The 25,175-nt window shown below is 44.8% G+C and overlaps 2 protein-coding genes across 2 annotated transcripts; both read right to left on the bottom strand.

Annotated features, from left to right (window-relative positions):
* Positions 1-2,340: 2,340 nt before the first annotated feature.
* Positions 2,341-2,904, bottom strand: LOC135880555 (interferon kappa-like). The gene has a single exon (XM_065406884.1). It carries the CDS (start codon positions 2,902-2,904, stop codon positions 2,341-2,343), a length of 564 nt encoding a protein of 187 aa, XP_065262956.1.
* Positions 2,905-22,065: 19,161 nt separating this feature from the next.
* LOC135880595 (interferon beta-like) lies at positions 22,066-22,641 on the bottom strand. The gene has a single exon (XM_065406937.1). It carries the CDS (start codon positions 22,639-22,641, stop codon positions 22,066-22,068), a length of 576 nt encoding a protein of 191 aa, XP_065263009.1.
* Positions 22,642-25,175: the final 2,534 nt, after the last annotated feature.

Below are 25,175 nucleotides of genomic sequence, written 5' to 3'. Positions count from 1 at the left end.
TGCTGCGGAGATTACATTGCATGGTGCAAAAAATAAGAGCGGTTGAGTAGGAACTGAAAAGAGAAGCTTAATGAGCTGAGAGTTTATGGGATGATTAGAGGACCCTGTGCTAACATTCTGTCACTTCTCACCAGCAGAGAAGGGTTGGATTGGATTGAGGCTTGAATGGGGAATCCTCGGAACAACCTCAGAGCATTATATCATTATATTCATGATGTCATAGATAACACTTCTATCTGAGGGCTCATTCCTGCAGTCCTATGAATTCCTATTGATTTCAAAAGCAATTTTGCCTGCTTAAGAACTACAAAATCAAGCTCCTGTACTAAGAACATGCACAGCAGGATGCTGGGAAGTACTGTGCTGTGCAGTCCTGATCAACGTGTGTCATTAAAGATCCTATGAGTCTTTTCCTGAGACTAAGTGTGTTAATGGACAAATTAATTTTGAAGTAATTCTTTTCAGCTTTCCTAAATCTCCCCCAGGTTCAGTGTAGTTTTACCATATGTTCTTTAATAATTACTGTGAGTTCTAACATTTAACATTTTATGTAACTTATATTTCAATAAAATTTGCCATTTAGATTTCAACATAGTATGTTGCAGCAGCATGCTAGTGTATCAGAAGCAGAAAGTGAAACTGACCAACTGCATTTTCGTAGTATAGGCTTCAAAAAGTGCACAAAGTAGCCAAACAATAGAAATAACCATACATTTGTGTTTAAACATTCTTGCAGTAGTAATATTTAAGTGTGGTGTTAGTAACATGAGCAAAGAAAGTTAATTTTATAAACCATATTATTTTGACTAGTGTCTCATTAAAAAGAGGGTGGGTTCAGTCTTAACTTTGTTCCTTCAATCTTTCTTTTTTGTTGTCCCAGATCCTCATTCCTTCTGTACTTGATTGCGTTTGTGATGTTTCTGTTTCAGATCTGCTGTCCTTGGACCTTAGTCTTTTTAGCTGATTCTTGATTTTTTTGCTTTTATCCACAACTAGATATCAGGGAGGAAAGTTAGTAGGTACATCCTGCAAAGAGACCTGTGCCACCTATACCTTCTTAATGGCTGTGGAATATCATTGTCATCATTGATCTTTTATCAGATTGAATTTTACCATTACAACTTTGCGTCCTGGTTTCTTGAACTGCTGAAGATGTGCTTTCCCCTGAATAACACACATCAGGTTACTAGGGGAAAACTATGAGCTGAAGCTGAATTCAATTATCAATGAATATTTACACAAGGGTAAATTCTGGACCCATATAAGTCAATGGCAGATTTGTCACTGAGTTCAACAGATGCCAGGATCTGTTTAGTTTAACATTTTGAGGAACTCATTTACTTTGTAATTATTATGTTCAGGACCATGTGGCTTTTGTGTAAAATATGTTGGAATACCAAGGGCTAACTCTTCCCACTGGTTGCACTTCCAAACAAAGGGTAAGGGACAGAAAATTTTAAGTAGTAATAAAATAGTGTGAGTAGTGGTGTGTGTGATTTCAGCAGCCAGCTTGAAGACACACACAGAGCACTAAGAGGTGTAGTTGGCTAACATGGCCCTAGGAGGTGTGTCTACACAGGGGGAAATAAGACAGGGTATACATTTAAAACATAATAGGTATTCTGGAATAGCTCCCTGTATGGACACACACATGGTGGAATAAGAGTGTCTGCATGGGGAGCTATTGCAGAATAGTTTATCCTGCAATAGCTGCTCTGGTCAATTTCCCTCTGTAGACAAACCCTTAGAGGATAACTTGAACTGCTTGAACAAAGCAAACATTGGAATTAATCAGACACCGTATCAGATACATTACTGGAAATAGCATATCTTGAAAGAGTGATAAATTATTTTAAACAAAAACATAATTTAAAAAACATATAGCAGAAAAATACCATTATTTTATTTTTAATCCAAATAATTGATTTACATGATTCCTGGAAAGGTCATGGCTTGGTGGTTCCTTCAGAATTAAGAGATCTTGTGTAGGCAGGTGAAATGGGAACCAAAATAAATAGCACACTTTTCTCAGAAGGGAACACTATAGCAATAATGTTCATTGCCATAAAATTACCACTGTCCTATGCAGTCATACTTATTGAAAATTATGTTGGTTATTTTGTGGTCAGTGTGCAATTATTTGTTTAATAAAGAAAGTGTTATTGTTTATAAACAAAATATTTCTTTGCAATAATTTAAATGCAACAATACATAATTGGCAACATATAAACAGTAATAGAAAACCAGTGAAATTTAACTAGAAGCATTTTCACAATGTAGGTAGATAATTTAAAATATTTTTTTTTCTGATTCCAATTCTCAGATCAAAATGTTTATACCTTAGTTTCTAAGCCTTCCTATAACTTTGTCAATAAACTGAAGACATCTCCTCATTTCCAGGCGGATGATCTCCCAGGAACACAGGCTGTATTGTTTGTCTTTTAGAAAATTATCTATCTTTTGGAAGTACTTTTTCAGTTTCAGTCTAATGATTTCTTCACTTCTTGAGTAGGGTTGTTTCTTCTCCATCTTCTCTGTCAAACATGCCTCCAGATGCTCAATTTGCTGATTAAGTCTATTCTGGAATCTTTCAAGAGATCTTCCATCCCAGGCAGCTACGGTTAGGTTTTTGGTAAAGATATAGAAGATCAGTTGCAGGATCTCCTGGATTTCCACCTTGGCATTCTCTTTCTGTCTGAGCTTTAGAAACTGCTCAGGGAACTTGAAGTGAATTTTTTCACTTTGACATTGCTCAGGAAATTGTTGACCCATTTTGTTCAGAAGGTGTAAATTGCCCTGGATCACTTTGTTGTGCAGGAGCGGAAGAATATTACAATCCAGAGTTGAGATTTTGGTGGTGCACAGCAGCACCAGACTAATTTGCAGCAAACAAAAAGTGGTCATGGTAATGATGATGTCTTATACTTCTCGACTGAGTATAAATCCAGACAGACACACTGGAATGTTTTGAAGGTCTTTTGTAGATGCCTGCATTTTTCTTCCATAGCTATAAACTTAATTATTCTGTAGGAGAAGTTTTCTTTCATCACTTTTGGTTTTCAAGGATTTTCCCCTGTGTTTTTGAAACTTACCACTTTCACTTTCTGCTTAATGACTTCATTGTCTTGTACCACTTTCCTTTTTCTTTTGATCAGAAAATTAAAATATGGTATCTCCCCTTAGGTCATCTACTCCATACTCCTGTCAATTATCTATTGTAAATTTGCTCAGGATTGAAAGAAGTCTCAAAGAAGTGCCAGATCTGTTACTGAAATGTCATTCGTTCTTAATATTTTAGCACCAGAAGAGTTTGTTTAAATACATGTATAATGTTATCTTTCCCTTTTGGGACAGGAAAGTGTTTAACATTATTTAGCAGGACTTACTCTTCCTGAAATTCAGTTAAGAAGTCTCTGCCTCAGTTCCCCATCTGTAAAATTGGTATAATTCCTTTCTCTTTTGCTTTGTTTAATCTGATGTGAGGAAGTGTGTATAGAAAAGCAGACAGGGCTGCTGTTTAGGAATTTGTATACTAAGCTTGTGGCAATGTCATTGATATTAGGATCTTGACAGGTAATGCTCAATTTTAGCTTTCTTCTGCTGTTTTCCTTCCTTTCTATTTTCTCCTGTGCTAGTTTCTGGTCACCTCTCACTAGCTAAACAGAGTTGGACTGGCTTGATTCTTGAATGGGGGAGAGTGCTCCCCCCCACTTTCCCTCAAGCTTTCAAAGAACACTTCAGAGCTTCAGGAGTGGTATTAATAATGCAACAATGGACAGTTTTATCTGAAGGCCTATTTTTGCAGGTAAATTCCCATTAACCTCAGCAGAAGTTTTGCCTGCTTAGATTCCTCTGGAGTAGGCCCTCAGTGTGTTTTGAATCCATGCACAGCCTGGTGTCAGGGGGAAAGTTTTTTCATAAGATGTTTAACACAGGTCTTTAGTATTCTATATTATTTTGTATTATGTTAGAGATGTATTTACATGTTGTGTTGTTTTAATCTTGGAAACTATTTGGTTATAAGGCAAACAAACAATAAGAGTGTCTTCTGAAACAGCCTGTCATTTCCCCTTGTTAAGGGAATATGACTATTCTTTATTTCTAGGATCTCAAAGATAACTGATGTATAGCACCTGGTTTATCATGACCACAAAAGCTAGGCCAGTAGCCCTGTGTTACTCCATTTCTTTTTATAGAGAAAAATCTCAATTTTAAATCTACACAAAGAATTCTAGAAATATTCTTAATGTGAATGATTTCTCTTATAAGTACTCCAAAATCTTCAGTTGTTTAACTTTAGTGTAAACATGTATAGTTGGGAAATTTTTTACTTCTAACCTCATATTTCCACTTAAAAGCAAAAACCTTTGTTTATTCCTTGAATGCTCAATATGGTATAGATTCACCTTGTGATGTTCATTTGCAAATGTTTTGTGTCTAAATGAAAGCATCTAAAATAACTTGCTGATATCATTATGTGAACAATGTATCACTATAGAATCAAATAACCTTGTAATTGGCTAAGAAGTCACGAGTATAAAATTATTTATATTAACTGGGGAATTAGTTATCAGACACTGCTTAAATAACAACTTTCTCACCATGCTCAAAAACAGGAAGCGCCTCTCTAAGAATTGTTAAGAGAAAACATCTTCTTTGATGATCATTTAAGTTTAAAGACTGTTTTAAAAATCTTTTAAGCTTAGAAAGACTTTTAAAGCTGAAAGGCTTTTATATAGAAAATAGGAGTCATTTGAAACATAATTTCAACTCCTATTAAATACTGAGGGAACTAAAGGGATCTCTCAGCAAATGAACTAAATAAGAGTTAAAATTATAATGTCAATGATGTTCTGAGAATTTTCTTGTCACAAAGTCAAAAGGAAGATGACCATAAAGTTAAAGATGATTTACAGTCCTGCTACATGTGCATTACTAGATTGTATATGAGCTGAAGAAGCTACCAGGACATTAAAGTGTTGAATCAATGAAAAGGTGATAGCAGCTGATATTTCAATACACCCAAGCCCCTGAAAGTGTTGTCTTTTAACATCACATATAGACTGTGAAAAGAAAAAAGTGTAAATCTCTCTAAATGTAGCACTTCCTTCCACTAGTCATAACATAGAATGTAAGAACATAAGAACGGCCGTATCGGGTCAGACCAAAGGTCCATCTAGCCCAGTATCCTGTCTACCGACAGTGGCCAATGCAAGGTGCCCCAGAGGGAGTGGACCAACAGGCAATGATCAAGTGATCTCTCTCCTGCCATCCATCTCCATCCTCTGACAAACAGAGGCTAGGGACACCATTCCTTACCCATCCTGGCTAATAGCCATTAATGGACTTAACCACCATGAATTTATCCAGTTCTCTTTTAAACGCTGTTATAGTCCTAGCCTTCACAACCTCCTCAGGTAAGGAGTTCCACAAGTTGACTGTGCGCTGCGTGAAGAAGAACTTCCTTGTATTTGTTTTAAACCTGCTGCCTATTAATTTCATTTGGTGACCCTTAGTTCTTGTATTATGGGAATAAGTAAATAACTTTTCCTTATCCACTTTCTCCACATCACTCATGATTTTATATACCTCTATCATATCCCCCCTTAGTCTCCTCTTTTCCAAGCTGAAGAGTCCTAGCCTCTTTAATCTCTCCTCATATGGGACCCGTTCCAACCCCCTAATCATTTTAGTTGCCCTTTTCTGGTGCCAGTATATCTTTTTTTTAAGATGAGAAGACCACATCTGTATGCAGTATTTGAGATGTGGGTGTACCATCGATTTATATAAGGGCAATAATATATTCTCAATCCCCTTTTTAATGATCCCTAACATCCTGTTTGCTAAATTAATGGAGATATCCTATCTCCTAGAACTGGAAGGGACCTTGGGTCATTGAGTCCAGCCCCCTACCTTCACTAGCAGGGCCAAGTACTGATTTTGCCCCAGAACTCTAAGTGGCCCCCTCAAGGATTGAACTCACAACCCTGGGTTTAGCAGACCAATGCTCAAACCACTGAGCTATCCCTCCTTCCCCATCTTGGTGTAACACAGTAAACACAACTGGAATGCATGCAGCTAATTCTCAGTGGCTATTGCCCGCTTGAGGGAGGAAGAGTTAAGATTGCATTGTCATGTACCTTAATTGTGTATTTCCTGGTTTTCAGAAGATTATTTTGAAATACCTTAACACTTCATTTCATGGGTTTGAGTGTCATAGAACTCAACACTCTGGAAGGGTACTAGACACCAGAGGGTCTAGTACATTAACAGTACATTCATGTTTCTTTATCAGTGAATTTCCTGGGTTTGTAAACAGAAAGAGGTGTTTTTGGTAGGAATTAGTAGTCATTTAGGCAGTTGAGATTATCACACAGGTTGATATACTACTGTAGCTAGGTAATAACAATACCTGGCATTCATGGTGCTTTTTAGCTGTAGATGATCAGTGCAAAGTATGTTACAAAGGATTATTAGCCCCATTTTGCAGATGGGGAAACTGAATCACATAGCTGTAGTATGACTTTGTCACCTAGCAGGCTAGTGTAGAGCTGGGACTAAAACCTAAGTCCCAGTCCAGTACTCTCTCAATTAGGCAACACAGTTGCTATGTGTATCTAAGTGTACCCCCCCATATACTTTTATAGTGGAATGGAGCTAATGGTTGTGCTTTGAAATTGTTGCAGTGTGTAGTTGCTAACAGGGCCAGGGAGACATAATCTAGGTTTCAAATCTTGGAAGTTTTATTAGATGGTGGTTACAATACATTTAAGAGCCTGAGAGAAGACTTGTGTGTCCATCTCCTTCACCACCCACCACTCCTCCCCCCCATTCTCCACAAAATACAATGTCCGGCCAATGTTTCTAGCTCATCCTCTCCTTCCTGTCCCATTACCATTAGGGTGTGAAAAGTTGCCCCTCTGCTGTTACATATTCATATCCAGGCAGCAGCTGACTAGAGAGTTACACATTTTCTGAGTTATGTAGTCTGAACTGTACACAGAGTGAGGCCCCTACTACTCAGCCACTCAACCAAGCCTCAACCCATAGAGGGGCAGGCCAGCACAGTTAGGCAGGCAGAGCATCTCAGAACCCCTTAGAGGGGCAGGTCTCCCTCCTCCCCACCATCCTAGCATACACACAGGAGGAGAAGATGTGGGATTGACAGGCTCTCCCCTGCCCAATCCACTGTCCCCTCTTCAATGTCCCACGCATGCCTTCCCCCTGACCTGAGCTCCCCTAACTCCTTTCCCCTCCCACACGTTCCCATTTAGTCCCTCTCCATAATATCTTGCCACAGCCAACAGCCCCTACCCTTCTCCCAGCAAGCATTTGCAGGTGTAATTAAAAAAAAAAATAGTTTGAGCACTTCCTAAATTATCTGCTGTGCTCAATTAAGCTTCCCCCCCCAAAAAAACTACCCTCCTAATCCACAAGGCTAGACTGAAGCAATATGCCTACAGGTCTTCCTCAGATTTTTGCCATGGGTAGGTTTTGAAGCTATATTGCTACAGCTCAGGTTCAATGGCCACATCATGTCCCTTGAACCACCAATGTCATGTAAAAACGTGGCTTAGAAACCCTCTTGTCTAGTCTTTCTGAACAACTGCATTGTAATCCATTTAGAGAGACAAGATAGGTGAGGTAATATCTTTTATTGGCAGGGGCGGCTCTAGCTTTTTTGCCGCCCCAAGCACACCAGGCAGGCTGCCTTCGGCGGCATGCCTGCGGGAGGTCCGCCGGTCCCACAGCTTCGGCGTACCCGCCGCCGAATTGCCACCAAATCCACGGGACCAGCGGACCTCCTGCAGGCAAGCTGCCGAAGGCTGCCTGACTGCTGCCCTCGCAGGGACCGGCAGGGCGCCCCCCGCAGGGACCGGCAGGGCGCCCCCCGCGGCTTGCCGCCCCAGGCACGCGCTTGGAGCGCTGGTGCCTGGAGCCGCTGCTGTTTATTGGACCAACTTCTGGTGGTGAGAGAGACAAGTTTTCAAGCGTACACGGAGCTCTTCTTTGGGTGTGGGAAATGAAGGGTAAGTCTACACTGGCAGAGTTACAGCGCCACTCAGAGTGCTGAAGGGAAACCACTGTTGTGTGTTCACACTGTCAGCTGCCTGCACAATAGTGTGTTCACACTTGCAGCGGTATTCGGAGCAGTGCACTCTAGGCAGCTATCCCACAGAGCATCTCTTTCTCTTCTGCCGCTAAGAGTTGTGGGAAGGAGGAGGGGATCATGGGCCATCCTGGGTCCTGTCCCAATGCCCCATGATGAAGTGCTTTGCATCCCAGCAATCCCTGTGCTTCCATCCGCATTTGGTGCCATCTTTCAATGGTTTGTGTACTGCGTGCTCTGCCTCTTGGGTCTGCAGGAATGGATCCTGCACTGTTGACCAGTATGCTGCTGGCTCTAACACGTCACGAGTGGCAATGGAATTATTCCTTACACTACAAAGGCAAGAGGAGTGCAACATTAATCTCACCATGCATAGTAGTTATGACACGAGATTGCTTGTGGCATTCACGGAGCTGCTGACCATAGTGGACCGCTGCTTTTGAGCTCAGAAAACAAGCACTGAGTAGTGGGATCACATAGGCCTGGGACGATGAGCAGTGGCTGCAGAACTTTCGGATGAGGAAAGCCACATTCATGGGACTGTGATGAGCTTGCCCCAGCCCTGTGGCACAAGGACATGAGAATGAGAGCTGCCCTGTCGTTGGAGAAGCGCATGGCGATTGCATTGTGGAAGCTGGCTACTCCAGACTGCTACCGATTGGTCGCTAACCAGTTCAGAGTGGGAAAGTCGACCGTTGGACTCGTGTTGACGGAAGTGTGCAGGGCCATTAATCACATCCTGCTCCGAAAGGCTGTGACTCTGGGCAACGTGCGTGACATTGTGGATGGCTTTGCACAAATGAGCTTCCCTAACTGCAGAGGGGTGATAGATGGCAAGCATATTCCAATTCTGGCACCAGGCCACCGAGTACATTAATCAGAAGGGGTATTTCTCTATGGTTCTCCATGGGCATTTCACAGACATTAACGTAGGCTGGTCCGGAAAGGTGCATGATGCATGCATCTTTCAGAACACTAGCCTGTTTAGGAAGCTGCAAGTAGGGACTTTCTTCCTGGACCAGAAGATCATCGTAGTGGAAGTCGATGTGCCCATTGTGATTCCAGGAGACCTTGCTTACCCCTTAATGCCATGGCTTACGAAGCCATACACGGGGCACCTTGACAGCAGAAAGGAGCGGTTCAACAACAGGCTGAGCAAGTGCAGAATGACGGTTGAGTGATATCTTGTTGCTGAGGGTGAGCAGGGAATCAAGGAACGGTCTTCTCCAAGAAAGTAGCTTCCGCCTTGGTCCTTATCCCCCAGCTCACCTGTGTGCAGCAATGGTGCTCCTGCCGCCCTCCAGTGATGGCAGAGTGGTGTGGGAAAGTTACCGTTAATGGGGCAAGAAACAAAGCAGCTCTGCCAAAGAACCTGCACCCGCAGATTGCCCAGTATCTCCATCAGAGTTTCCTGGAGATCTCTGAGGCAGATTCCCATGAAGTGAGGGAGTCAATCAACAGCCTGTTCCACTGCTCAGACTAGGCATGTGGTGGTATGTGCATCACACAGACACAAGCCTGCTTTCTGCAACCCTCCTGGCCCCAACAACTTGCTTCAGCGATTCCCCAAATCAAATCCACTTACCAGGGGGCCTCCTCTCCTGTTTGTGCTTCGCCAAGATCCGATAGCTCTGACTGGCTAGCCTCCTCTGGGGTAGAGAAGAGCTCCGGGTTGCATGCATCTCTGACCTCTGAGTCATCCTTTGCCTCTGTGTCCCCCTCCCGCTCCTCATCCCAAGATTTCCTCCTCCTGGCTTGGTCCACTCTTGACTGGCACGCAAGCCACCGAAGTAGCCACAGTGGCCTTCGCAGTGCAGGCGAGGTCGCCACCAAGTATCGTGTCCAGCTCTTTGTGGAACTGGTGGCTTGTGGGTGCAGCACCAGTTTGCCTCTTGCACCTTGTGGTAGTGTTGCAGGCACAGAGGCCCGAGGACAGCAACAGCGGGGTTCGTTGCCCGGCGTGCTTCGCGCCAATAAACATACCGGGGTGGAGAAACAATCAAAGTTTATTTGAGATCTCAAAGTGGTGCAAGGAGACAGGCAAGTCTCAAATCGAGCACCCCAGCAAAAACAGTTTCTCTCTTCATATACTTTTCACAACTAAGCTCCCCCCTCTCTCCCCCTCTACCACCCTCCTACTCCCCCTCCCCTCTCTACCTAAGGCATGTTTATACATTTAAGCCGTTAAATCATTCTAGGGCTATAAATCTAGCTTGTTAGTAACATTCCTCTAAACAGTTATTTGGTTCTGTTTACCCTTAGTTTATTACCCCTTCTCCAGCTAAAAACATGCAAACCTCATCATTATTGCTTGGTACCTGGTATGGGGGGGGGGGGGGGGCTGTAATTGGTAACTGGCTATTTACACATTCCAATTCCTGTCCTTGGCTCTTGAGGTCGATTAGAGTTAAACATGGAAGGACAGAGTTTAAACATGGAAGAACTCTGGCTCATATAGGCCTAGTAACCCCAACAGTTCCCTCCTTTGAGAATACTCAACAAGCTTTTGGCTGAGTTTTCTCATATTCTGTAGACAAGATACGATTGAGTGCCATAGAGCTAGGGTTCTCAATGAGAGGGTATGCTGGGATTTCTGGGGAACGGGGGGCACAAAGCTTACGGAGGAGCAATTTAAAACAAGCAATCAGGAGGAGGGTGACCAGGCACAGTACCACACCTGTGAGGAGGAGACGCACAAGGCTATCCAGTCCTCCTAGGTTGGGCAACCAACTCCAAAGGGAATCAAAAACTGTGGGTTCCCTTTCCTGAGCCTTCCACTGCTCAAAAGCCTGTTCGGCTGACAGGAGGTGTTTGTTAATGTCCTGTGAGTTTTCTGGGACATAAGTACAACATTCACTCCCAATAAGGACACACACCCCGCCCTGGGAGGCTAAAACATAATCTAAGGCCTGTCTGTTTTGCAGGGACAGCAACCGGAGCTGGTAAAGCTCTGAGTTAAGGCTTTTCTCTATGGCCAAGGTCTCATTGGCATACTTGGTGAGAAACACAGAGAGCCTACGATAAAATTGAGCCAGTCGTCCCACCCCATAGGATGGGAGAAAGATCATACCCAATCTGTCTCCTTCTATAATGGGCTCTGGGGTGGCATACAAAGATCTACGCTGCCTAGGGCGGCCAGGGGGCAGTTTAGGGAAGACACGAAGGGGAGGGGCAAGATATCCTAGATAGCAGCTTCCATACCACCGATGCGGTAGCCACTTATAGGCAGAGGTACTGCAAATATAAAAGGAGTGGCCATTCCCTACCAAGCCATTATAACCGCTACTCCACCTATTTGCTTATCTGTCATTAAACGATCCGAACCGGGCGGTAGAGTCGGATTTGCCATTAACATAGACAGGGATGGAAGCATCACTGTCAGGGGATAAATAATACTGACAGGTGCTATTCCCAGCAAACCAGGTGCGATTGCTGGACTTAAACTGTCGATAGCACACCAAACCAGGGGCCACTGGCCGCAACCTAATAGGGGAAGGGATATACGTTGAGTTGGCCTGCGGCTTCCAGGGGTCGTCCCTTAACGCATACTGGGACTCAATGGTACAGTTCTGTGACAAGGGGGTACCCGAGGCATTTTTCCCCCTACTGAACCATCCCCAACAGATATCTGACCAATTCTGGGGAACTACCCTCCAGGGTAACCCTGCAGCATGGTGCGGGATTTGGGAGCATACCCAACAGTTAGAGAGGTTAAACTCTTGGGCAAAGCAAACCTGCAGGGACTCGTATGTGTTTGTCTCTAAGTTAGTAGGGATTCCTTTCCATCCCGCATGTGCCTGGGGGGGAAACGGGAGTTAACAAGAGGAGTGTCTCTATGGCAAAGAGCACCACTGTGGCAGACCCTGGACTTGAACTCATATTGGGCAGGTGACCCTAGGGCCTAACAATCACAATTCCCCAAATACCCACAAAATAACAATTACCAATAGCAAGCAGATTAAAAACAACAGGGACCAGGCCACCAGGTTAGGCCGGCCCTGTGAAAATAAACACAACCAACGCTCAGAGGTCTCGCGGGGAGTGCGCTGTGACTGTCCAAAGAGATCACAGGGCATTCCCAGCAGACACTATTGTCGCCTGAATAACAGCTTAAGTCCCAGATCGTCGCTGGCAGTCTTCTCTGCAGGCTGGACGGTCCACCGTTCAGGAGCAGGCACTGCTTTCAGACGGAAGTGATGAATCCAGTTCTTGTGTCCCTCAACCTTTGCTGCTGTATGGGAGACCAGCAGGACGGTGTGAGGTCCCTTCCACTTCTCTTGGAGAGGCTCGTCCTTCCAAGTCCGAACGAGTACGGAATCGCCTGGCTGCAAGGAGTGGATCGGGGCATCCAGCGGGAGAGGCTGCAAATCTTTGGTATACCTGTGGAGAGAACAAAGAACAGCAGACAGAGAGCACATGTACTGAGATGAGAAGCCACACCCCATTTCCCACTCCCCTGCCAGAACCGGTGTACCATTCATAGGCCATGCCCTTCCAAACATAATCTCGAAGGGACTGAGCCCTAACCTGCCCTTAGGGAGAGCGTGAATGCGGAGCAAAACAAGGGGCAAAGCATCAGGCCACTTAAGGGAAGCCTCTTGGCAAACCTTTGAGAGGTGCCGCTTAAGAGTCTGATTTGTACGCTCCACTACCCCACTGGCCTGCGGTCGCCATGGCGTGTGAAGCTTCCAGGGGATCTGTAGGGCATCCGATATCTTCTGAACGACTTGGGATGTGAAGTGTGTTCCATTGTCAGATTCCATCCACTGGGAGAGCAATCTGAGCCTTACTCTGTGCTACTCGATATCCTCAGAGTCCAACAAAGTTCAGGAGGCTCACAGTGGCTTTAAGGCAAGAGGTTAGACCCACAGCAGCAATTAACAAGTCATCCACATATTGCAGGAGGAGGACTTTGTCCTCGTTGTCCCACTCCTCCAAGTCTCTAGCCAGGGCCTGGCTGAAAAGGGTGGGGGAAATTTTTAAATCCCTGGGCCAGCACTGTCCAGCAAAGCTGCTTTCTAACCCTCCTTTTGTCCTCCCACTCGAAGGAGAAAATCTCCTGAGACTGGGGGTCAACCGGAATCGTGAAGAAAGCATCCTTTAAATCCAGGACTGTAAAATGGGTGTACTGCCCCCCTATAGAGGCCAACAATGTATACAGATTTGGAACAAGGGGGTGTAGAGTCTTAACCCGCTCATTAACTGCCCTCAGGTCCTGGACCAGCCGGTATGTGCCATTGGGCTTTTGTACAGGCAAGATAGGAGTGTTCCAAGCTGACTGGCATTCTCGAAGTACCCCGCACTTTAGGAACTGGTCTATAGTCTCCTGCAGTCCCTCTCTGGCTTCCCTTTTGATCGGATACTGCTCGATTCGCACTGGACCTTTTCCTGGCAAGAGCTGAACAATAATAGGAGTATGATGGGCTGCCTTTCCTGGGATCCCTGATGCCCATACCAGAGGAAAAACCCGCTTCTCCCACTGACTCCACTCTGGGGCTTGCATAGCTGAGGGCTCAATTGCAAGTGTCATTATCCAGGCATTCTCTGGGGGTAAGGTGAGGCTTATTTCATCTTGAGTGAAATGCAGGGTGGCACCTAAGCGACAAAGCAGGTCCCGTCCTAATAGTGGCGTTGGACAATCGGGGAGGTAAACCAGTCTGTGAGATAGAGTTCTGTTCCCCAAAGCACATTCCGCTGGGGCATATACTGGGCACTTAGTTCCTTTCCCTGTGGCTCCCACCACAGTGAGGGAATCTGCCACAGGCAGCTGAAGGGGTTGGTTTACAGCAGTTCGTGCAGCTCCAGAGTCTATTAAAAAGTCTATGTCTGAATCTCCCACCCGCATTTTTACTCGGGGTTCCAGGGGCAGGATAGTCCGTCTCCCCTGACACCCCTATTCTTGATCCTCCACTGCCATCATAGGGGTACCTTCCCTTTCGGGGCACTCATTTTTCCAATGTCCCTCCTTTCGGCATATGGCACACTGGTTGCGACCCAAACGCCTTTCCTGCAAGCCAGGGCGCCCACGCCCACGTCCTCTCATTCCCCGGCCCCTTCCACCTTCCTGAAATCTTCCCCTGCCACCAGCCTGTACTGCTGCAACCATCATTTTCACTTGCCTCTTTTCCTTTTCTCCCTCCCTAAGGCTGTAAGCCCTGTTTGCAGTTTCCAGAATCTGTGCCATTGTCATGCCCATCAAATCCTCCTTTTTCTGCAGTTTCCTTTTAATATCAGGGGCAGCACGGCTGGTAAAGATACCCTATATAATTGCCTCAGTAGCCTGATCATCGGGGTTTGCATTAGTAGTTTGCCTGATGGTATCCCGAATACGCTGCAGAAAAGCAACTGGACTCTCTTTTGGCTCCTGTACTAACTCATACGGCTTAGCCCAATTGTTATGTTGGACAGCTGAGTGTCGGAGACCATGTAATAGGATCTCCTTGTATACAGTGAGACGGGTGAAATCTGCCGGCACATTGGGATTCCACCGGGGGTCTGCTGTAGGGACCTGAACTGCAGCAACAGGGACGTTTGCTGCATCTGCCTCATGTCTATGCTGTGCCTCCTCCCGTGCCTTAGACACAACCTGATTACACTCCACCTCAGACAGCAGGGTCCGCATAAGGATATTACAGTCATCCCAGTCAGGCTTATGGCTAGCCAAACACCCTTCAAAGACCGAGATAAACTTGCTTGGATTCGTAGAAAATTCCCCTGCCTGTGTCTTAAAAGCTGCTAGGTCGACTGGGTTAAAAGGCACATGGGTATAAACCTGCATTGTAGTGGCTGGGCGATTATCTGTTCCAGTACGGGCTATCCGAGTCTCAGTAATCAATGGATAGAATCCCACCGAGGGGGCAATCTCTGGGACCTGAGGCACCCTGTCTTTATATGGTGGGGGTGTTGGAGCCAAAGGGGACACCGACTCTGCCATCACAACCGGGGGAGGGTTCTGGGGACTAACAGTAGTTACTACCGAACCTGTCGGAGTCAAATTACACCTTTGCAAAAGATCTGACCTATCTCTTAACAACATAAACAACTGTACATACATATGTTCATTCCATTTACCCGTACGCTGACAAAACAAAAGCAATTGAAGGATCGTATTATAATTAAGTGATCCCTCCGGTGGCCACCTTTCCTGGTCCTCTAGCTGATATTGAGGCCAGTCTACTGTACAGAATCTTTTCAGTTTACTTTTAATCAACAGATCCCATCCAAACACTTTCCAGTTCACCAGAATGCATTCTAAGGGCATACACCTTGCCCTGCCTGCAGTACTCTGTCCCTGCCCCATACTCTAGGGAGACACTGGGCGTTCCCAGGTCAAAACAGGTAAAGTCCCCACTGGACTGTTCCTACCTTATCCAAGGGTCCGGTTCTGCACCGTCGCCCGCAGCTGCTTCTCCACTAATCGAGCGCGTTGCACCGTTGTACCCTCCGGGGTCGACCAAACCACATCTCCACCGAGGCCCCCGATGAAGTCACTGGTGCGCGCTGGGCGTTGGGCGTCGGTCGTCGCAATCCTTTGACCTCCGAGAGGGGTCCGGGCAAGGCTAAATTTCAGCCTCGAGCCCACCCAGGGACGCCAAGACTGTTGCAGGCACAGAGGCCCAAGGACAGCAACAGCGGGGTTTGTTGCCCGGCGTGCTTCGCGCCAATAAACATACCGGGGTGGAGAAACAATCAAAGTTTATTTGAGATCTCAAAGTGGTGCAAGGAGACAGGCAAGTCTCAAATCGAGCACCCCAGCAAAAACAGTTTCTCTCTTCATATACTTTTCACAACTAAGCCCCCCCCCCTCCCCCTCTACCACCCCCCCCTACTCCCCCTCCCCTCTCTACCTAAGGCATGTTTATACATTTAAGCCGTTAAATCATTCTAGGGCTATAAATCTAGCTTGTTAGTAACATTCCTCTAAACAGTTATTTGGTTCTGTTTACCCTTAGTTTATTACCCCTTCTCCAGCTAAAAACATGCAAACCTCATCATTATTGCTTGGTACCTGGTATGAGGGGAGGGGGGGGCTGTAATTGGTAACTGGCTATTTACACATTCCAATTCCTGTCCTTGGCTCTTGAGGTCGATTAGAGTTAAGCATGGAAGGACAGAGTTTAAACATGGAAGAACTCTGGCTCATATAGGCCTAGTAACCCCAACAGTAGGCATTCTGCAGCTCCTTCACTTTGACCCTGCACTGCAGTGTGTCCCGGTCATGGCCCCTTTCTGTCATGCATTGTGAAATCTGTCCATAGGTATCACAATTCCTACAGCGGGAGCACAGCTGGGACTGGACAGCCTCCTCTGCCCAAATGCTGATAGGTCCAGCAGCTCGGCATTGCTCCAAGCAGGGGATCACTTGTTGCATGCATGGTAACCTGGAAAGATGCGCTGAGACCACTGCACACATCACCGAGCAAACAGGAAGGGGACTTTCAAATTTGCAAAGGAATTTATGGGGTAGGGATGACGGTTGGTCACCTGAGGGCAGGGCAGTAGAGTTCAAACCGATGACCAGAGAGGCGAGAACAGGCATTGTGGGACACCTCCTGGAGGCCAATTGCAGCACTATAATCGACCAGTGTGTCTACACTGGCACCGCAGCACTGTACCCCGGCGCAGAAAGCTGTACGGCTCTCATCGGGGTGGATTTGTTACAGCGCTGCAACTGTGCAGTTTCTGCGCACTAAGTGGATTGGCAGTGTGTACACCGCAGGAGTTACAATGCAAAAAGCTGCTTTACTGCGCAGAAACTTGCCAGTGTAGACAAGGCCTGACTCAAAGGGATGCTGTTAAATACCAGGTTTGAACAGATTGTTTAACATTAGTAGTTAACACATTTCAAAGGAGTACTTGTGGCACCTTGGAGACTAAAATTTATTTGGGCATAAGTGGCTTTTAGCCCATGAAAGCTTATGCCCAAAAAATTTGTTAGTCTCTAAGGTGCCACAAGTACTCCTCGTTCTTTTTGCTGATACAGACTAACACAGCTACCACTCAAACATTTCAAAGGATCATTCAAGGTGAAGTGGCCCGTTAACACCCCCTCCATTTGCCATGCACCAATCCTGAACTGGAAACCTTTTTAAAGGTCACATTTTCAATATCCCAAGGGGTTGTGGGAGCTATGCACTTGCTGGGTAAATGGTGAATGACGGAGATCAGTTGTGCAGTGGGGATGATCAGAGCCAGAGTTTGAGCTCCAGTTCTGTGCACCAAAAAGAGTTGAATGGGTGAGCTTTAAGAAATGCTGTATCTTGGGAACTCCCTTGCTCCATTGACCCCAAAGTCGCATCAGTAACCCTACCCCCGAAGACACCCCAAACATCAAGGCAATCCACCTAAGCAGGTAAAGTTTAAAATTGTCCTTTAAATAGGAAGGGCTTGGCATGGAGGAACATTCAGGAGAGTGTGGCAGGGCCTGGGTCAGCCCCCACAGGGGATGGGGAGGGAGTGCCATCCAGCCCTGCTTTGGCCCTGCCACAAGCTGCACCCCCACTGCACTCAGCCCTTACCTCAGCCCAGCCACAGCTCTGCTCCTGGCCCCAGCTCCAGCCTCTCACCCTGGCTCTGAGGGGGAGGGGCAGCACACAGATCACATTATGGGGGGGAGAGGCATGACAAAAAGTTGTCACCACTCTTCTAGCCTATACATTTTTAGTGGTCTTTGTGATAGTTTCTTGGTACTCACATTACAACACCCCTTTCTACCCAACACTAGGGTATGTTAATTCTAGTGTCCTGATCAAATTGAAACTGCAAGGGGGATTTGAGAATTAGATACTGACACTACTAATTTCTTCATCTAAATTGTTTTATAGTGTTGTTATATTCTTTAAAATTATTAGAGTTCTTTAAAATCCTAGCCATAGTTTTAGTTAGCTATGGCCTAATCCTAGTTATTTTATTTAAATTAGTGGTCTCATTAAAATCCCTCATGGTTTAATGAGTGGGATTTGGCCCTTTGCATTTATTTTGCTGGGATAGTAGCAAGAGATAAATCCCTGTAGTGTCCCCAGAATCCTAACTAGTAAATCAAGTGGGAATAAATCAAAGGCAATGATCGCATGTGAACATGTTTGGTACACTCTTGCATTTAATTTACTGTGTGTTCTAGGAATGCAGAATCAGAGTCACTGAACTTGCTACAAAGTGACATGATTGTGTGATAAATGCATAAATCAACAGATGTCACTGCTTATCTGGAGTAACTATCACAACTGTAGTAGTTTTCTATATTATAAAAATAATTTTATTTAGAAATAGTGTGAAAGATGATTTCAAACAAATAGTGCTACAAACAAAGTAAAGTAAACAGTGTTTTCAGTTTAGGAAACAAAAGTAATAATTTTAAATACTCAACTCTTTAGGTAATAACTTTGTATAAACTGTTTTGTTTGATCCAGGACCTGATCTTTATATCAGACTTTAAGCCTTCTGATGTTGAGTAAACAGATAACTTAACTTAGTTTCTGTTTGGAGAATTTCTCAGGCATATAAGCAAATAAGTTCACCTTTTGGGAAATAGGTCTTTGCAATGTTTCATTCCCCTGTCAGTGTCAGGGTAAAGCTTTAGATCCACACACTTCCTGAATTGATTTTTTCCCTCCAAATCTGCACCTGAACAGGTCTCCATGATGTTCATTTTGGCATGTCTTTATGGAATTGCCATTCCAGGCAATTTGGGTGAGATTTGTATTAAAGACACTGAAGCTCTGATGTGCGATCTCTTGGACTGTCATCTTAGCATTTGCAGCAGACACATAGCTGTCAAGTTCACGTAGTCTTATACTCCCTGTCTGTTAATATCAACTGTGGATTGTAAAGTCTTTTGCAGACTCAATATATTTTAATCCATGTTTCTGAACTGATTTATGTCCAAGTCTTAAAACGTTCGTTTTTTAACAAAGTGGTTTCCCTGCTCCGCCACCATCATTTTCCTCTTCTGTGAATTTTAAGACGTGAACAAAGCATTTCAAAATATCATGAAAGTGACATTTGATCATACAGAACACGTGTAGAGTGCATGTTATCTCAGTCTGTTGCTTAATTCAAAAGGCAGAAAGTTTTCACTTGGAAGAGGCAACTGAGAAATGTGAGATTCTGGCGTAGACTATATCTGTAGCTGAAGTACTGATAATTCCAAGCTGGAATGAAGAGGGAAATGGTTCAAACACACAATCTGTTTCTAAATGGATCTCTAACAAATATTTTCAGAAATGAGCATCTATCTTAAAATTAATGCAAGAAAGTTAAGTTAAAGGTGCTCTTGTGTGTATAAACTGAAGCAATGCAAGATTTATTGGCTCTGTATAGCCATGAAGAAGAAGAACAGAAAAATTCTACTTATCCCTTTCAGCCTGCCCCCACTCCCTCTCTAACAGGAGTCACTTATGTAGTGATAATGCAATATGGGGACAGAATATTCACTCAAGATGACACTTCTGTTTAGGACAGGGGTGGGCAAACTTTTTGTGGGCTACATCAGGAAATAGAAATTGTATGGTGGGCCATGAATGCTCACAAAATTGGGGTTGGGGCATGAGAGGGGATGAAGGCTCTGGTTGGGGGTGGGACTGGGGATGAGGAGTTTGGGATGTAGGAGGGTGCTCTGGGCTGGGACTGAGGGGGGTCAGGGCTGGGGTGCGGGAAGGGGTGCAGGTTCCAGCTGGGGATGAGATGTTTAGGGCGCAGGAGGATGCTCCATGTTGGGATCAAGGGGTTTGGAGAGCGGGAATCAGAGCTGGGGCAGGGCTCCAAGCGGCGCTTACCTCAAGCAGCTCCCAGAAGCAGTGGCATGTCGCTTCTCCGGCTTCTAGGCCGGGAGTGGCCCCAGACCCTAGGTGTGGTGTGGCCCCCAACCCGGTGACCTGGCTGAAGCACCAGAGCGGGGCCAAGCCACGTGGTACAGCCCCCAACCCGGCTCCCCAGCGGGAGCTTGCGGGCCAGCTTAAAACGGCTCATGGTCCAGTTCCAGCCCATGGGCTATAGTTTGCCCACCCCTGGTTTAGGACAACAAAGTTGAGGAAGATTGTTTAGAGGTAGCTTGTTCTCCTCTCCATTCCTTCAACCTATAGGAAATAATTATATTCCTGGATATACAACATTTGTTTATATAATACACACACAACAAATAAGTGAAAAGGGATTTGTGCCTCCTGAGAGTGCCAAAACTGTATAGAACACAGAAAAAAAAAACATAGCTTATGAATTTTGAAGCCTGTAAAGATTACCTAAAGTTCATCCTTTTTAATGTAAAAAGGGACACTTAGAATCTATTCTAATCCCCCAGTGTTAGAAGCAAATGCTCGGTGCCCCATTTGAAAACTTAGACTCTCCTTTTTCTGGTATAAAGGTTCTGGCCAGAAAATGTCAAGCACCCACGCTCTGAAAGTTGGGTCCTTTTAATGTCAAGTTGGGCATCCGAAAACTGAGGGCCCCAAAAATCACTAGATATTTAAACAAAAGCTAAAACTCCCACACCTCTTGACTGAGTTTCTAGGCCTGATCAGTTATATCAAGTCTAACTTTCAAAGAGTCATCGGTCCAGGACTGAACGTTATTGCCTTGGGCTTCAAGCTAGTGTAATTTTTTGGGGGGGGAGGAGGGGTTGGTGGTAAGTACACATTTTTAGGGTGGAGGGGAGGGAAACTTTTTGGCAAGCTTTTAAAAATATGTAAATGCAGCTGTAGGAAACTGTTAGGGGCTTGCAATATTTGAAATAATTACCAGCAGAGATGATTAGTGGGTTGGGCTCAGATGAGGCTATCAAGGGGCCTGAAATAGAATGCATCACCTAGATATTACCATATTGTTACATGGCATCTTATAAAGAGAAAAATAGACATACCATTACAAATCCAGTGGTACTAATTTACAGCACTTGCACAGTAGAGGAAGGTAATCACCTGATCTTGCTACTATTGAAGTCAAAGAGTTTAGCAAATGGTTTCTATGGGAAGAGAACCCTAAATACAGTAACTCCTTGTTTAACATTGTAGTTATGTTCCTGAAAAATGCTACTTCAAGCCTAACGATGTTAAGCGAATCCAATTGCCCATAAGAATTAATGTAAATGGGGGGGGGGGGGGGGTTAGGTACCAGATAGATAGATCTCTCTCTATACACACACACACACACACACACACACACTAAGTTTTTGATTGTGAAGCTTGGTCGAGGTGGTGGAGTCAGAGGTTGGGATATTTCCCAGGGAATGCCTTACTGCTAAATGAGGAACTAGCATTCAGCTGAGCCCTCAAGGGTTAACACGTTGTTAATGTAGCCTCACACACATCATGGCAGACACACACACACACACAGTGTGTGTGAGAGATACACATTGCCCCTTTAAGTATGCTGACCCCACTCTAAGTACATTGCCTTTTTAATTAGATCAGCAAGTTGAGACAGCAGCTGCTGCCAAGAAGCTCCCTCTATCCTGAACCCTGTCCTGTCCCCCTTGCTCTATGGATGAGGTAAGGGGATGACGACACCCTGACATTAGCACACCTCCCCTGCGTAGCAAGCAGGAGGCTCCGAGAAGCAGCTCCAAGGCAGAGGGCAGGAGCAGCACATGGCAGTGGGGGGAGGGACAGCTGAACTGCAGCAATTGATAGCCTGCTGGCCGGCTGCCACACAGGGAACTTAGGGGAGTGGGGAGCTGATGTGGGGGCTGCCAGTCCACCCTGGTTCCAAGCCCCCACCAGCTAGCTGCAATAGGCTGCTCTTCCTGCAAGCAGTGGACAAAGCAGGCAGCTGCCAAACAACGTTATAAGGGAGCATTGCACAACTTTAAAAAGCATGTTCCCTAATTGATCAGCAACCAAACAAAACAACATTAACCAGGACAACTTTAAATGAGGAGTTACTGTATATTAAATTCTACTTCATGCCTTTTGGGTTGCAATATTGTTTGAAATAAGTTATTCTGAGGATATTTATACCTTACCTTAGTTTTTAAGCCTTTTTATCAGCTGGTCAACAAACAAAAGACATCTCCCCATTTCCAAGCGGATGGTCTCCCAGGCACACAAGCTATATTGTTTTTCTTTCAGGAAATCCCTGATTCTTTGGAAGTATTTCTTCAGTTTCAACATGGGGAACAGGAGTTTCTTGTTGCCCAAATAGGGTGGCTCATTCTCCATCTCTGAATGCAAACATGTCTCTAGCTTCTCAGTTTGCTGGTGAAGTCCATTTTGTAATGTCTCTACAGAACTCCTGTCCCAGGCAGCTTGCGTGAGGTTTTTGCTGAAGATATTGAAGATCTGCTGAAGGATCTCCTGGATTACCATCTTGGCATTCTTCTCCTGGGACTCTCTGGGCCTGAGAGCTTTCTGGGGGAGCCTGAAGTTCCTATTTTCATTTAGGCATTGTAGAGGAAATTGCCCACCCATTTTGCTCAGAAGCTCTAAGCTTTCCATGTTCATTTTATTTTGCTGGAAGTGAAGCATGGTACAGTCCAGAGAAGAGATCTCAATGGAGAACAGCATTACAAGGCAGATGTGCAGCAAACACATGGTGATCATGAGGTCTTCTTTTGCTCCGCCTCTGTGTGAAGTGTTTTGGAGACAGCAGCTTATGCAGTGTCTTTCATGGAGGTGTTTTTCATCCATGTTTGTGATTTAAATATACTGTAGGTGAAGTTCTTTCATCACTTTCTGCATCTCAAGTTTTCCCTTCTTGAGGCTTATTTGCCCTTTGTCTAATTGCTTCATTTTTTGGTACTTTTTCTACTCTCCTTTTTTATGGAAGTGAGCAAATTACAAAGATTGTAATATAAATGCATACATGTCTATCAATTATAGAAGTGCTGGTGTGTATATATAATGTACTAAATATGGCATTCTACAACACATTTCAGTTCTGAAATTATTCAAATATTAGACCTCTCATTTTTATAGATATGTTATCTGCTGGTATTACAATATCTAGAGTTGAAGTGGGCCATATGTGTCACTGCACTTCAATTTAAAGTCACCTTGTGTAGTAACTGTCACTCCTATACAAGTGTTATATATGAATACAGGTATCCTTACGGTAATGGTTACTAATTTAATGAGCTAAGCAGACATACAAACTGCTGTTTCTAAGTCAAGTGCCTCCTCAGAGATCTAGTGTGCTGAGGTTTCCCAAAGGTTTATCTGCTTCTTCTGAAGATACAGTTAATAGTTAAACGCACAACTATTTGTTCAGGAAAGAGTGAAAACTCAATCATTAGTCTCAGTATTACACTAACTTGCTTTCAAAGTTATGTCTTTTTAATTTCATCTGGTTACCAACAGCAAACATATGCAAGAGATGTAGGGAAATGTAATGGGCTCAGAGCAGGCTAATGGAGAAGTGGAATGGTGGGCACATGACAACTAGAAAGGAGACTTCTGAAATATTGTCTGTTCACCCTGAACTGACTATTATAACATTACTGGAGGGGAAAACCTTTACTGTGCTGAAAGACATTCCTTAACTAAAATGCATGCAGACAGACATGAGTAAACTGATTATACAACATGAAATTAATCCCCCCTTATTTACATTTCATACTGTCTAATAAAAAGGGGGGGGTAATTTTATGCTGTATAATCAGTTTACTCATGACTGTCTGCATTCATGCCAGGTCTCTGGTCTTTGCACATTTGCCAGCAAACTATAGTAGTCCATATCCTGGGGGGGGGAAGGGGAGGGGAGGGGGGCTGATTCTACAAGTGCTCCTTGGCCTTTATCTCTACTGGTTTCTGAGTGGGGATCTGCTGCACCCTCTCCCCCTTGACTTTTCTCGCTGGAGAATTACCTCCCTTGCTCTGGAAGAGTCTCCCCAACTGCTTCTTCATGGAACAGTACCCCTCCTTTCCACACACAAAGCATTCGGGTCTATCCATCAGCATTTCTCCGCTTCTGGCCTGACCACACCCAGGAATCAGGCTACCACCTGCAACATTCAAACTCTTTATGTCCTGACTTCCCTACACTGGAAACAGGAGCCCTGGGCATTACTCTGTTGCTGATGGTGGTGGGCCTCCTACCACTGCTGCTGATTCTGCTAGGCTGACCACAGCACCTCCCACTGCCTCTGCTGATTCTGCAGGAGTTTCAAGAAGATACTGCAGTCCCTGGTGTGACTCTCTCCTTCATCTTGCTCTCCATTGCTGCACTGTTGGCCTTCTCGATGGGAGAGGATGTTACAGACTAGGCTAGTTGTCATAGAGCTGACCACTTCTTCATGGCTCAGGGTCACACTTTAGGCAGCCTGCCTCAGTTTCTCCTCTTCAGGGGCTTTTAAACTCCACTCCCCAGTCCAAGGTTAACTTAAAACATTGCCCTCCTAGAGTCCAGTTTATTTAGTCCGTACAGCATTTGGCGCTCATGGCCAAACCCTCATTTAATGTCTTTCTCCCCTTAGATTCAGAGTCCCCAGCCCACCTTCCCAGAGCTGGGTGCCAATTCAATCACTGTTCACAAGCCTTACCTGGGTGGAGGTCAGATTTCCAGCTCTGACTTCCAACCACCCCTGGGGTCGGGGTCTTCTCTGCTAAAATCTCTCTCACTCTTTGCCATTTTCTGAACTCATTATAACTTCCTGCTGCTCTTATAATAGAATCACCTGATCTCTCTCAGGTGTGTCTCTTCAATAATGAGGGTTGGCTGTCCCCATGCCTCTATCCCTTAAGGGGCAAGCCACACTGTTACAATCGTCTTCTTACTGAAGAAATATGTAGCCTGTGTGTTGTTACAACTGCTCACCTTAGTAGCATACATTTTCCTACTACTTTGTTACTATAGCTCTTCAGAGTTAAGCACAGCTATATAAGAGCAAGCTGGATTTTATTCTGGCTTGTTTAACATCACTAAAATTGACCAGTTCTCAAGTGCAGGGCTCAAGAAAGGGATGTTCTGGAATAATATGCCCTAAGGAATCTTTTCACCCCGAAGGCTCCCAGATTGATTTTGCAGGGCTGTCAATTAGGAAAACACATCTTATCTTTTAAACTGAGCAATTTGATATGGAGCTAGTAAGGCATAATACACATGGAATCACACAATGCCATTTTTACAGCAGCACTTT

The sequence above is a fragment of the Emys orbicularis genome, chromosome 6, assembly GCF_028017835.1.
Source record: "Emys orbicularis isolate rEmyOrb1 chromosome 6, rEmyOrb1.hap1, whole genome shotgun sequence".
Lineage (NCBI taxonomy): Eukaryota > Metazoa > Chordata > Testudines > Emydidae > Emys > Emys orbicularis.
This window is presented reverse-complemented; position numbering and strand designations above follow the sequence as displayed.

Coding starts and splice junctions, on each gene's coding strand:
- LOC135880555 (XM_065406884.1), bottom strand. CDS start 2,904: ATGACCACTTTTTGTTTGCTGCAAATTAGTCTGGTGCTGCTGTGCACC.
- LOC135880595 (XM_065406937.1), bottom strand. CDS start 22,641: ATGATCACCATGTGTTTGCTGCACATCTGCCTTGTAATGCTGTTCTCC.